General features: G+C 43.1%; 1 protein-coding gene across 22 annotated transcripts in view; it reads left to right on the top strand.

Annotated features, from left to right (window-relative positions):
- Nucleotides 1-13098, top strand: part of KDM2B (lysine demethylase 2B) — a 113606-nt gene that overhangs the window by 67418 nt on the left and 33090 nt on the right. For 20 of the 22 annotated variants that reach the window (XM_040577404.1, XM_040577401.1, XM_040577398.1 and 17 more), the window contains 2 exons: nucleotides 783-1237; nucleotides 8944-9030. In XM_040577404.1, the coding sequence (XP_040433338.1) occupies nucleotides 783-1237; nucleotides 8944-9030 (542 nt within the window). The remainder of the gene's footprint in view (nucleotides 1-782; nucleotides 1238-8943; nucleotides 9031-13098) is intronic. The other 2 variants (XM_040577396.1, XM_040577408.1) reach the window with 1 other exon arrangement.

Here is a 13098-nt window from a genome sequence, read left to right as displayed (position 1 = left end):
TGGGGATTTTTAGGGGAAACCTAGTATAAAACTAAGATTAATAGTTCTTTGGACTCAGAAACTCGTATTTAAATTTTCCTAAAAATTTTCCTAAAAAGTACCTAGAATGTATGAGGGACTGCCTTAAGTAAAACAATATCATATGAGTGTCAGTCCTTGCATTTCCCAGTGTGTTTAAGCTTCTTGTACGTGAAATAAGCATAACGGTAATCCTCTGTCTCAGAAGAGCGCTGGGTATTCGTGCAGTAACAAGTTGTAGTTTCTGTTTTACTAATTGGTGCTTGCAAAGAGAGTATTGGGAAGTTGATTTTTTGCTGTGCAGAGCTTGCATAAAAGTGATGATGTGCTTCATTTTAACATGCTTTTTTTCCCCCATAATTTTCCCTCCTTTCTTTGCTAACTTTCATCTTAAAGCTGTAAGATTACTGAATCCGGTCTTTTGGATTTGTGGGAAAACTAATTGTATGTGACTTAAAAGCTCGGCGTACTCTTAGTTGAAGGCGCAGAAGGTTGAAGTTTTGAAGAAAGCATAATTTTTCCCTTAATTTTTCCCAGTCATTTGAACTGAGCAGATGTTAACAAAAAACAAAAACAGCATTAAAAACAACAAGAACAACAAAATTGGCTGAATAAAGCTCTTTCCTGTTGCATACTTATTGAGTAATGTCAAAGGGCATTATCCAGTCCACTTCTAAATAGGCAGCTCCTGGCCCCAGTCATACACGTGTTTAAGTGCTAAACTATATTGGGTAAAGATTCAGCATTCTTTTTCTACCTTTCAGATGCAAGAAGAAAACACAGCATAGATAGCTACTCATCAGATTCGTGGTTAGACATGGATGAAGAATCTTGTGATGCCCATATCCAGGAGGAAAAGGATGACAGCTTGGATAAGAACTCCAAATCCCTGGTGGATGGCTCCTCCTCGCCCAACAGCACGCACTCAGAGGAAAAGGAGGGTGCAGGGAGAAAACAGAAAGCCACAGTAATGAGGTACCTAAAAAGAACTTTGTCTAATGAATCAGACGACAGTGTAAAATCAACGACCCCCACGGATTATCCCAAAACGCCAACGGGGTCTCCAGCTACAGAAGTTTCAACCAAATGGACTCACCTCACAGAATTTGAACTGAAGGGTTTAAAAGCCCTGGTGGAAAAGCTTGAATCTCTCCCAGAGAACAAGAAGTGTGTTCCAGAAGGCATCGAGGATCCGCAGGCTCTCCTGGAGGACATGAAGGTGGGTGTGATATCTTGCTGATCCACACAAACTGTATGCCGTGGGCAGGGCATAGGAGACAGCAGGAGGTCAGAAGGCAAAGTTCTGCAGTGTGTAGGGGTGGCAGCTTGTGTGGAGTGACCCCCTCGTGTCAGCCTGCTGTGCCGTGGTGAGGGAAATTATGCCTCTGACAAAAGCCATCTTTGCACTGGGGAGGCAGCTGTTTGCAGCCTGATTTAATTGATGCGGTCCTTTCTGACTGTCGCAGCTGTGCTCAGGGGCCAAAAGTTTACATCCTTTCATGGCTTAGCACTTGTTATGGCCCGTGTGTAAATATTATACCTCAAGAAGTCTGTTTATATTTATAGTCTTAATCTGCCCCTTTTGCTCTAGTTTCTTTTCTGGAGTCTATCTAACTGACACGTACAAAATATGCGATTTTAATGCAGAAGATTATCTAATGTTTTCCGTTGCATTTTCTTTCCTTTTTTTCCCCCACCTATTTCATTTTCTTTTCCTCCATTGCCCTCTATAGGTTGATAATTATTCTCCGCTGGTACAATTTGGAGGCGGTGTGAGGAGTGCATGCCCACTAGTGACACAGCTGCTGTTCAGATTTGTAGTGTACTGGAAGTGGTGCTTCATAGGAGGAATCTGTCCCTGTGTCCCTAAGACCAGCATAGCCTTGCTGCTTCTAATCTCTGATCTGCAGCATCCCTCTGAACTACTTGGTTAGCTTTTCTGCATCTTGTTTTCACATTGTATAAAATAGGCATATTAATGTGTTTTTAAATAAAGCTGAGACCGGCATACTCGTCATTTGGCTTGTACTTGTTAAATAAGGCTAAAATTGTCCTCTAGTACAGGATAGATTTGATACCATGGAAATTTGGCCTGATTTGAAACTATTGGTATTAATTCATGATCTTGTGTTTGGACTGCTAGTTATGTGCTGCTGCTGCATAGGGTGTGATTCTTCAGCTGCGTGTGTTCTGTACGTGAGCTGTGTAAGCCAAAGTCTGAGGGAAAAATGCGTTTATACGGTAAAAGGGGAACCTGTATTTTTTTAGTGCTGGTGCAACAGCTGCTTAGAAAAGGCTTCAAAGCCAGCTGAAGAAGGCTGTGCGTACGCAACGTGCAGTGGAAGCTTATTCCGCAGTCTTGGAGCCTGGAAGTGTGATACGCGGCACTCGGTTTGGTAAACCACAAGAGCTCAGAAAGTCTCTTCTTGCAAAATCAGCTGCTTTGTGTATGAAAGTGGTGTGCCTGCCCACGGTCGTGGCAGTAAGATTCACAGGCTCGCTTTGTGGTCAGTCATGTTCTAATCGGAAATCAAAATGAAATTTCACAACCAGGAGTTGAGTTTGGGGTGAAGGAGAAAGAATGGTAGTGTTACTTTTCCGAGCTTCAAGCACGGACCAAGTTCCACCTAAAAATAAACAGCCCCTTCTTGAAATCCCAGGAAGGGGTACAACACGATAGATGGTACAGATGTTCAGAGTGCGATCGTGCGTGCTCTTTTGATGACGTACCCCCATGCACTGTGACACATCTAACTAGAACCCGGCAAGATGCCATATGGGAGTCTGCTTTCAAGCACCGCCTAGGAGTAGTGCTGCTTTATCCCTCTCCAGAGCAGTGGCTTCACAAGCTATAGAGGTGGAGAACTTTGAGTGGACACTTAAGAAAAAGGTCCAAGTCATGTACTTTCAGTGATACCGTGCTTTAACCAGTATTAAGTGGGTATCTGCCAGCTTATTTCATTTGTCTTGGCAGAGTTGTGATCTTGATGTTCCATCTCCTTTGATAATTGCACAGAAAATTTCCTGCATCTAAACTTCCCTCCCCGTGCCAGCACACACTGTAACCATCACGATGTAGCCCAACATCTGGATCTTTATGGTTCCCTGCTGGTTCAAGAGCCCATGACCACATCTAAACATCATACATGCTGCAGAATTGTTTTCTCTGGAGTCACCTCTGTATGTTTGGCGAGCCTGGGACTGATTAGTCAGGGCAAAGCTCTCAAAAGGACGTTGACTGACAAACATTTTCTTGAACGGTGTCTAAAGAACTGTTAAAGAACTTTCTTTTCTTACCCGTCTTTGTACACAGTGAGTCCGTGTATACGACAGCCCTCAGTTTTCAGAGAATGAGAGTGGGTACAGCACAGTAAACAATGAACCCCCCCCCCCCCCCAGTCTGCTTCCTCCACAACTCCCCCTGCAGTTCCGTTGTCTCCTTGCTGGGTGCTATGAAAGATTTGGGGCAGTTTGGGTGAATTGTGCTCAGACCAGTGGTTGCCTGAGTTATGCTGCTTCTCGCGTCGGGACTGGAGTTCCCCACGCGGCCCTTCCCATTGTTTGCCAGCAAGGTGTCTGAGAGAGCCGCCGCCAAGGCGCGTCTCATTGCCATCTCGTGCTGCGGCCCTGCGGGGACTGCTCTCTGTCACTGTGCCAGTCATGCCAGAAGATAAATAGTGGAGCCAGAGCATCCTATCTCCTTGTAATCCATGCGATACCGAAGCATGAAGTTAGTTTTATTAGGTTTGTTGGCTTTAATAAACAAAAACAAGCATTATCGGTGCATGTTTAGGGCTTCTACCTTCAAAGGATAGAGCTTACTGATGGAAAAGGTGCCAAGTGGACTGATTTCAGCCCCTTGAGCATACCTCTAACATAATGGTCCTTGCAGGGTTACTGCGTTGCTCGGCGTGCAGAATGCGGCTGCTCAGCGTTTCGTTCTGTCCTTGCTGTGCAGGGTGTGCGAGGAACGGCACGCTGCTCAGACCCGCGGCTGAACACGGTGATACGAATGTTCCCTGGGGTTCTGAGTGGTGCTCATCACTGCAGTACTCGTGTGCTTCACAAGTGGTAATTGATGAGCTGTTGTTATCTCTGGTTCACAGGTAGGGAACCAACGTGCAAAGAGATTAAGATAAAAGTGACCATAATTTCGGATGGTGTTTTTACACGCCTCTGATGTGACTTTCAGAACAGTTAGCGTTATTTAAGAATGATATTTGCAGAAGATAATTTTAATGGTATTGAAACTGTAATTGCTTAACGTTTCTGCAGCACGGAAGTTCTGAGCTTTAGCATCCAGTTCCCAAGCCAGGCGTGAGAAGAGAAGGCACACATAATTCCTGACTGCCTGCGGAAACTTGATTTAAAAGGTTTGCTATGTGTCACATAGAGACATAATGGCAGAGGAAGAAATACAGTCCATTTTTCCAGAATGGTGTTTATCTCCTTGACCACAAAATCGTATTTCCTCTTACTTGGCTACCAGTTTTCCAACCTGAACAGAAAATGTGGGGATTTTGCTGATAGCAATAGCAGTAGAGTGAGCAGAAGCCTGGCACCTTTACCTCACCTCTGATGAATATCCAGAGCACCCGTCATGTGTGTGATTGAATGGAGGCTGAAATCCTGTAGAAAGAGCTTTGGCTTTGCAGATCCTGTGTGCTGGGACTGTATTCAGCTGTATTCATGAGGCTTGTGTCATGGGCAACCTGAATTTTGTGCACGTGATGTATTAATAATGCAGCCTATAAAAAGCACCCTTTTAGTGCTCCCGCTTGAGAGTTATTTTTAACAAATGTATAGCAAGAACATGCTCTGACAGAAAGTCGGTAAGTTTTTACTCTGCTTGGAAAGTCTTAAGCAAGTTTCTTTTTGAAGAAAATTAAACCCATGTTTATTGTAGTAGCTTTATTTCTTAATGAAATATGCTCAGGAACTTTTCTGTATGACGTGCAGGTCTTTGTGCCTCAGTAAGATAATTAACGTTTTCAGAAAACAGGACAAGGGTGGTTAAACTGGAGAAAGGAAACCATTTTATTCAGCGATGTGAAGTTTTACAGAACAACTCAGGGTAACTCGTAAAGAATTCATGCTTTGCTGTCTGAAGCAAGGGTACAGTAAAGGATGGGTGAGTGGATTACTGCTCTTGGTGGTAAATACAACTACAGCTATATGCAGCTATTTAATGTCAAGTAGGCGAGGCTCTCTGAAGTCAAGTAATTTATTTTCCTTATGAGAAGGGAGAGTGAAAACTAATCTAAGCCCGTGTAAATTCCTTACATGTCATCTAAGGTCCTAACTAACTGTGACTATCTAGTGGGGACCCAGCAATCCAGAAGTGTCCAGCTAATGCCTCTGCAGATTGAGATCCCATTTATCAGCATGATCGATGGAGTGCAGCAAGGCGAGGGAGGCTTATTTGTGGAGCACAGCACAGGCCTCGCTTGAGGAGCAGGTCAGTTCTTCCCTCGGCTCAAACAAGGAATTAAATAATTGTCAGCTGCAGCTCTGCTGTATGGGAATTGTGTCCCATGAGCCTTGTGTTCACCACCAAAGGAGCTTCTCACAGGCTCCAAGCAGCGATTACTGACAGCAACGTTCTCTCCCTAGCAGATGGCATCTGAACAATCGTCAGAGGAGATGCAGCATTGTCTGTGTCCAAATGTCTGCGGCTGGGCTCTGTGTGAGCGTGTACGTGCAGCACATGTGAGGGGAAATTGTTGCCCAGGTAAAACATCCCCTCCCTGAGGTGCTCAGCTGTCCCAAGTGGCAGAGGAACAGAAGGCTCGGCAGTGTAGCTGGTGGCAGGGTGAGCAGCCAGAAGATGCTCCAGCCATTGCTGCCACATCCCTGCTGCAGGTGTTACCTGTTGGAGGCACACGCAGCCTGCAGTCACACCTTGTTTTCCATCCATCCGTGCCCTGAAGTTGAGGTACGAAACAGCCCAACCATGCCTGCTCCCCGCCTTTCAATTTAAAAATGAAGTAGCAACTGAACAGTTAAAGTACTTAAAGTGAACAGATGAGGAAGAGAAAAAAAAATAACCGAGAAATAAATATTCTTAGATGGTGACCCTTGGGACTGGAAGAGTTTCATCGTGCCACTTCTCCATTTCATGTTTAGCTGCCAAACGGTACGTCAGCCTGCTAAAGAAGCAATTGGGGTGGACTTAGGCATGAAGAAGCGAAGGGAGATGCAACCATCTTACACCCTGGTGTAGTGTGCGCACCCCACATCACAAGACAGGTAGAGCTGAGCAGTCTGCATCCCACATTAAACACTGCCAGTGATAGCTGTCTGCATGCAGGCTCTGATTTCAGCACACGGCGTTTCTGTTGTGTTACTAGCAGGATGGTAATTCCTTTGCTGATGTTGGGAAAGAGGATTGTGAGATCTGCCTCCTAATAATGCCACAGACCTTCCCCACTTCAAAGCAAAAATGCTGCTCTTCTTTCGAAGGGACTGTTGAAGTCCATTAGGGCAGAAGAAACTCAGTTTACAGAACAGAGTTTGTCAAATATCCGCAACTCCTTGGCAGCAGCAGCAGATTCTTGTGCAAGACAGATGATATCTACTGAAATATGTTCTTACTTTTTCTTGCCAAGAAATCTTACCCCATTCTCATTCTGATGGCAGAAAAACACTCCCTTTACTGAATGCATTTCAGGGGAGTCATTCCTTGCTGTGCTTGTGAAATTAATGGCTAAGCTGGATTCTTACATACTTACTCAGTTTCTTTCCTTCATACCTGCTGTTGTCACCACAGCCTTCAAGTGTAGTGAATCGGGCAGTCTTGTGCTGGATGAGCATCGTGTTGTTTGTCTAACTGAAGCCCCGTGGCTTTTCTTTATCTTCTTTTTTTGTTTTTCTTTTTTAGCAGGTGAAGTGTGCATCCCCCAGCCTGTTGTGTGCTGACATTTGGCACCAGTCAGTGCAGCTGTGGCTTGGTTATGGTTCTGCTGCTGAGACATCCGTTGTTTTCAGCTGGCCGATATGATAAACTGACAGAGTTTTAAATTTCTTCTTGGATAATATTTTCACGTGATACATATGATAAGAAGAAACCCTCGGTACCCTGCCAAGTTCCTGGAATATGCTCTGCTTGCTATTGAGCTTGGAGTTTCCGACAGTCATGAGTGGAAATGTTAAGGTTTTCTGTCTCGCAAACTTCCAAATTTAAGAGTAACAAAGTAAAGAGGGATTAATTTGTCCTTTGTTTATATGGCTCTCAAGCTGCCTTCTTGCTCTGGAGAATTTGGGCTTTGCTATAAAAACACCAAGCCCTCTCCATTTTTAGGACTGAAAACTGACTTCCAGAATGCGCTCACAGTTATCGTGGTGAGTGCTGCCGCAATACAAAGGGGATGCAGGAATAGAGGTGCTCACTTAGCCTTGCTCTGCTTAGTCAGGAGTTAGTTAACTTGCCATTAATTAACTTGTCTGTAGCAGCTGGTAGCTTTTGGGGCTGGGTGTTTGCTGCCTGCCTGTGCTCCACATCAGGGACGCAAGCCTAGAGTCGGGTGCTGGTGCTTGGGCTGCTGGGGTCTGGCACGGGGCTGTCGTATGCCCAGCCTTAGGCAGACGATTACAGACAAATTCCGAATGTGTTTCCTATTAAAAATGCCTGTATTTTAAGCTCTTTTTGTATAGTGTGTGAAATTTCTAGTTATTAAATTAGAGAGTGCCGGCGGTAGTGGTGCTGAGAGGGCCTGGTGCCTGTTGCTGTCTAAGGTTTTTTCAAGAAGTTGGTATAATTGGGAGCAACGGTGTTGACTTTCATTGTCTGGGGTTATCTCCAAAATTCTTTACAAGGTAGTTTCCAACCTGCTGCCCTTGTTTGTGTAGTTGGAGCAATTTTTTCTTCCTTGACCTGTTGGTGCTTATTTGGGCCTCAGTTTTCAGCAGCTCAGCAGGATCCTCCTTGTCTGGGGTTTGTGTTTGTTGTTGTCTTCAGCTGCTGAACTCCACCTGAAGAGCTCTGTAGCGAGGTTAGTAAGTGTGTAGGGAGCCATGGAGAGCATGGATGATTCCCAGCTGCACCACCGAGTACATTTAAAAGGAGTCTTCCCCACCTCTGCCTTGGGTTGTACGGTGATGGGAGCAATTCTCAGCGGCCGAAGCTGCGTAAGGCAGCGCAATGCACTCGTGAGATGTCTGGGCCAGTGCTTCAAGGCAGAGGATTTGGTGGGGGCAGGAAGACCAATCTTTTCCCTTCATCCTGTGCCATCCCAAGTCAGATGGTTTCTTAGTGAATACTCAGGAAACTGAACATCTTATCCGATCACGTGAAATGAATTAGGTTACAACAACTTGGCCTGCCCTTTGGTGCGGGAGGAAGGCCAGTGGAAATGACGGTGCTCCTCAATTGCCACACGCAGACGAGAGGTTGTGAGGCACCATGCGCTGTACCTTGACTTACCCAAATATTCAGGCATCTGAGGATTGCTCTAAACTGTGTCTGGTGCCCCGCAACTGCAGAAATAATGGTGGTAGAGCCGGGATCTTCCCGGGTCTTTTGAAGACTCTCTTAGGAGAAAAGATGTTGGTTGTGGTGGTTGCTTGGGTTTTAGTGAGGTAGAGTTAAAATGGAGAGGTAGCGGTTGGTATTACCAGTGGAAAGCACTTGTGGTGTCTCTTGGATACGTTGATTTTAAAGAAATCTGTAATATTTGAGGTGGTTCGTTGATTGGTTTCGCTGTCTGTTGTGCTGCAAGAAACTGCACTTTTGGCATTGTAACAACGTGTGAGTTTTGTTGTGAATCGGAAGCTCTGAAGCAAAATTAGCTCGCAGAGGTGTAACGAGTCAGCAGGGATCACGTCAGTCTTTTTCATCAGGGTAGGTGTCGTGTTCTGTAAGTCTGTGCGCTCGTCAGCTGGAAAAAATATTTCTCTGGTTAATAAAGACCTTTTCGTTCGCAACAGAACATACTGAAGGAACATGCTGATGATGACCAAAATCTTGCCATTTCGGGTGTCCCTGTGGTCAGCTGGCCCAAGAAGACCCCAAAGGTAATGAGACACAATTCACAATTACTTACTAATCGTTGCCAGATCCTGGTGTTTTCTAGCTGTAATCTGACGAGTGGCTCTGTGATACTTTGGCAGCAGCTAGCGCTTTTAACACAAAAGTTATTTTTAATAGTTTTATGGCTGCGTGTTGAAGCAGAACACAAAAAGGTGCCTCAGTAGGGAGAAATTAGTAGGGTTTCTATTTAAAAAAGAATTTGTTTGCGCCTTACTTACCTGTATAAAACTTTGATATGTCTTAGTCATTTACTAATCATAGTTAAATTTGAAAATGTTGATGCAACATTTTGTGTAAATTTAAATGCTGCGTAAATCCTACAGACTGATCACTTAGCAAATACTTTGATCTGGATGAGAGGATGTTTTTTGTCTCATACTACAGAGAATTTTTCTCATACACATCTTCCACTAACTTTGGAGGTTTTTTGTCTCTGTACCTTCATTTTTGGTCCTGTGTATGGGAGTAATTCTCTTCTCTTTGCAGAAGATCAGGGAGGTTTGTTTCATTATTGCTTATGAAGAGTTTGAAATAATTAACTAAAGAATAATGTCGAAAGGCTGAATGTTATTTATAACAGTGGTATGTTTACCACACTCCAGTTATTCAGCGTGCTGTAAAAGCAGCTTTGCTTATTTGGATGATGTCTCATCGCTTCTATTTTTACTGTCCTTTTTCACTGAATTAGTTTTGTAATACATAATTTCTCTAGAAATCCTGAAAGGGTCAGTCAACTTTAATCAGGCTTCTATCTGAAAATCTGTTGTTATTATCATTGTAAATAACTTTCAAATAATTAACTGTGAGTGAATTATTTTCCCTGTTCTCTCTTTGCTGGTGTACTTGCTGTGGCTCTTTATATAGTCACTTGTAGCCATGAGAGTTTGCTGGTTTCAGATGGGGAGTAGGAGACCATGGACTTCAGCAGCTGCTAGGGAAAAGTGGAGCAAAGGGAGCATGAGATCCTGCTTCTGCCTTATTTCTGGCTTTTAGCTGGGTGCATTTCAGATAAGGCACAGCTTGCTAAATGTGTATTTCCCTTTTACATTGTAATAGATCTGTAGGAGCATGCATTGTGTTTAAAACATTGAGTTGTTTAAAAACAACGATTTGTTTAAAAACCTTGAGAGGAATAGATGTCAGATGCTCCACTCCACTGCTTTGATAGCTGCTGTTCATTCACCAGCCAAGTATACTTTAAACATCAAATTAAAAAAAAAAATAAATCTCTGGGACCAGAGGAAAACTGGTGTGTGAAATTTACAAAGCAAAACTAAGGAACAATTGACTCGTGCTGAATTTTTTAAGCTTGTGGTACAAGTAAGGATCTTAATATTTGGAGTTTTTTTCATAAGCTTTGGTGTTTGTTCATGTTCTTGTTCATTTTATTTTGGAATCCTTGATGGATGTCTCACTTCTTATATTTTATTTCTGTGCATTGGCAACATAACTAACTGTAAAAGATTCTGAGATTGTTTTTTGTGATTTTAATCTCATTCCTTTTTGCAAAATCCATCTTGCTGCCTGCAAATTTGTGTATGTATATTTGTATTTTTTAACTTTCTGGTGCTTATTTTCCATCAGCCCTTTTGAAAGCAGACATTTTTAAAGGCATCATTCCTAGTGCTAAGTTATAATAACAAACAATTCTACACATCACACAAATAAGAGGAAAGCTTTATAGAAAGTCAGAGTTTAGCTTGAAATTTGCAAATAAAAAACATTTATTTACCATCGTATTCATACTTACTTTGCTCGATCAGTAATCAGCTGGCATTATGCTTAACTTGAAAGGTACACACAGATATGGCTGAATGTTCTGCAAAAGGAGTTTGTTTTTTGTTGGACTCCCTTTTGATGCACAAATGTGTGCATCACCTTTCGTACCACAGCTATTTCCCTCCTCTGGAAACAGAGGCCAAGTGAGCAGGCTCCGAGGACGTGTCTTAGTGTTGCATCTTTGGGCCCCAAATTAAAGTATGTTGGAAAGACAATGTAAGGGAAATTTGTATAAAAGCAATGGTGTAAGTGGTTAAGCTTCATTATTTCTCCTTTGTTCCTTGTAAGTCCTGATAATGAAATAGAAGATTTGACAGAGAAGAAACCCCTAAGGGAGAGGGAAACTCCCTTTAAAATTGGATTGTAGCTGGTGGAGCAGGTCTCCATGGCTGGAAGATTCCACAAACACTGAACACAAGGCAGGGGAGTAACGCCCTGCAGTAATTTTGCTTCTGTAGTGTTGCTCTTATAGCGTATAAGAGAAATGCCAAATATTTAAGAGTGCCTTTCTGGAGATACTGATGCGTAAAGCGGGCGGCAGATAGGATACAGCACGGTACTGGCTTCTGTGGGGCTGGTAAGAAGATGTAGCTGGTGCACCAGCTTCAAGGGAAAGGAGAATTGTCTGATTCAAAGTCCTTAAAGTAAAAGAAAGGAAATGGAATTCAGAAAGAGGAGGCAATAACCGAAAAACGTGTCTCTTACTTTCTCCCAAGAGAAGCCTCCAGAAGAGATTTAGAAAGACAAGAGCAGCAGATGGAGAAGGAAGAATAAAGCCGGCACTAAATGCCAAAACATTTCAAAGAAAATGGAAATGACTGTAAAGAAAGGAAGGGAAGAGGCTAGAAACAGCAAGAGAGCAGGATGAGGAGAGAAACAAGTATGGAAAAGAGATGGAACAAGGAAAATGTAGAGCAGACGTAGAAAACTCTTACTAAGGTAAGAGAATCCCCAAAGAAGGAAGGGACAGCAAACAACGTAACTATGTGAATAGCCCACATTGTGAAAGGGCTTGCTTAGGTATGTTGACTTGCTTCTGAAAGAACATGCCTCTAATAATCTGAGTGATTTTAGAAGCAGCAAATAATATTTCTATTTAGAATTGACTCACAGGTTCTTTTTACACATCGTTAATGTGAGTGCCAACAGTGTGCACGGTTCTATGCTGCAAAGTGGTTGTTTGAAGACTGTGAAATTCCGGGCTGTAGGAAAGAAACGTTCACTCACCTTGAATCACAGCTCAGAGTGGACAGGGCAATGGGCAAGACACTCAGCTAAGTCCCATCCGTGTGCTGTGCTCCCCTCGTGCCGCGTCGCTCACGTCTACCCTTTCTAAAGGCATTTGAGGCCGTCCTGTTTTTCTGCAGCTCTCAAAAACTTTGTTCACTGAGAAGAGAAACAGAAGTATCAGTCAGATGTTTTGGTGAGGAGATGAAACAAGTAGGTGACATCTGATGATCTTATGTACGGAAGGGGAGGCAAAGGTCCATGTTCTGTTCCCAGCTCTGCTGCAGCCTTCTTGGGTTGCATGTGGCGAGTGGCACCTCTCCACTCCCAGAGCTCGTTCCTAGTAGATGCTGCTGCTACTTCACATCCTGGGTTGTGAAGTGAAATTACTGTTTGTAAAGATCTGTGAAACCTTCAGCAGAAAGTTTGGTAGTAAACCATTTCATCTGCACAGGGATTAGGGCTAATGGCTTATTAAAGGAGCTCGTAGTATGGCCCAAGCAGAAACCATGTATTTTTTTCAAACCATTTCCTATTTCTGGAAGACAACAGTCAACTACAGTAGCACGTAATTACACTCTGTGGCAGTGCTTTCAGTTTTTATTGTGATAAAGATCTTCAGTTGTGTATGAAGAGTGGCTGTAAAGAAGTAAAACGTGTTTGGACTCTTGCTCTGTGAAGAGTCAGAAATGCAGACTGCACCAGATTCTCATCTCTTTTACCTGGCATAAACCTAAAGCCATTGCATTTGTAATGATAGCAAGTGTCCAAATATGTATAGGTCTGGCTGTGAGCAGGAGATGAAGCTGTAATTTTCAGTGGCTGGTTAACAATACTGGAAAACGTGGCTGGTTTTCTGACCTCCCTGCTCATACACTTCTTCTGTGTAATTGTTACTTCTTGATTTTAAGAGAAGATGCTTGAAAAGTATCATAGAGCAATGATAATATCCCTATTTAAAGGAGTACTATTAATTAGTAAATGCTACAAATTGAAATTTTAATTAAACTATGTTTTTTGGTTTTTTTTTTAACACCCTTCCCTGC

This window comes from Cygnus olor, chromosome 17 (assembly GCF_009769625.2).
Source record: "Cygnus olor isolate bCygOlo1 chromosome 17, bCygOlo1.pri.v2, whole genome shotgun sequence".
Classification (NCBI taxonomy): Eukaryota; Metazoa; Chordata; class Aves; order Anseriformes; family Anatidae; genus Cygnus; species Cygnus olor.
This window is presented reverse-complemented; position numbering and strand designations above follow the sequence as displayed.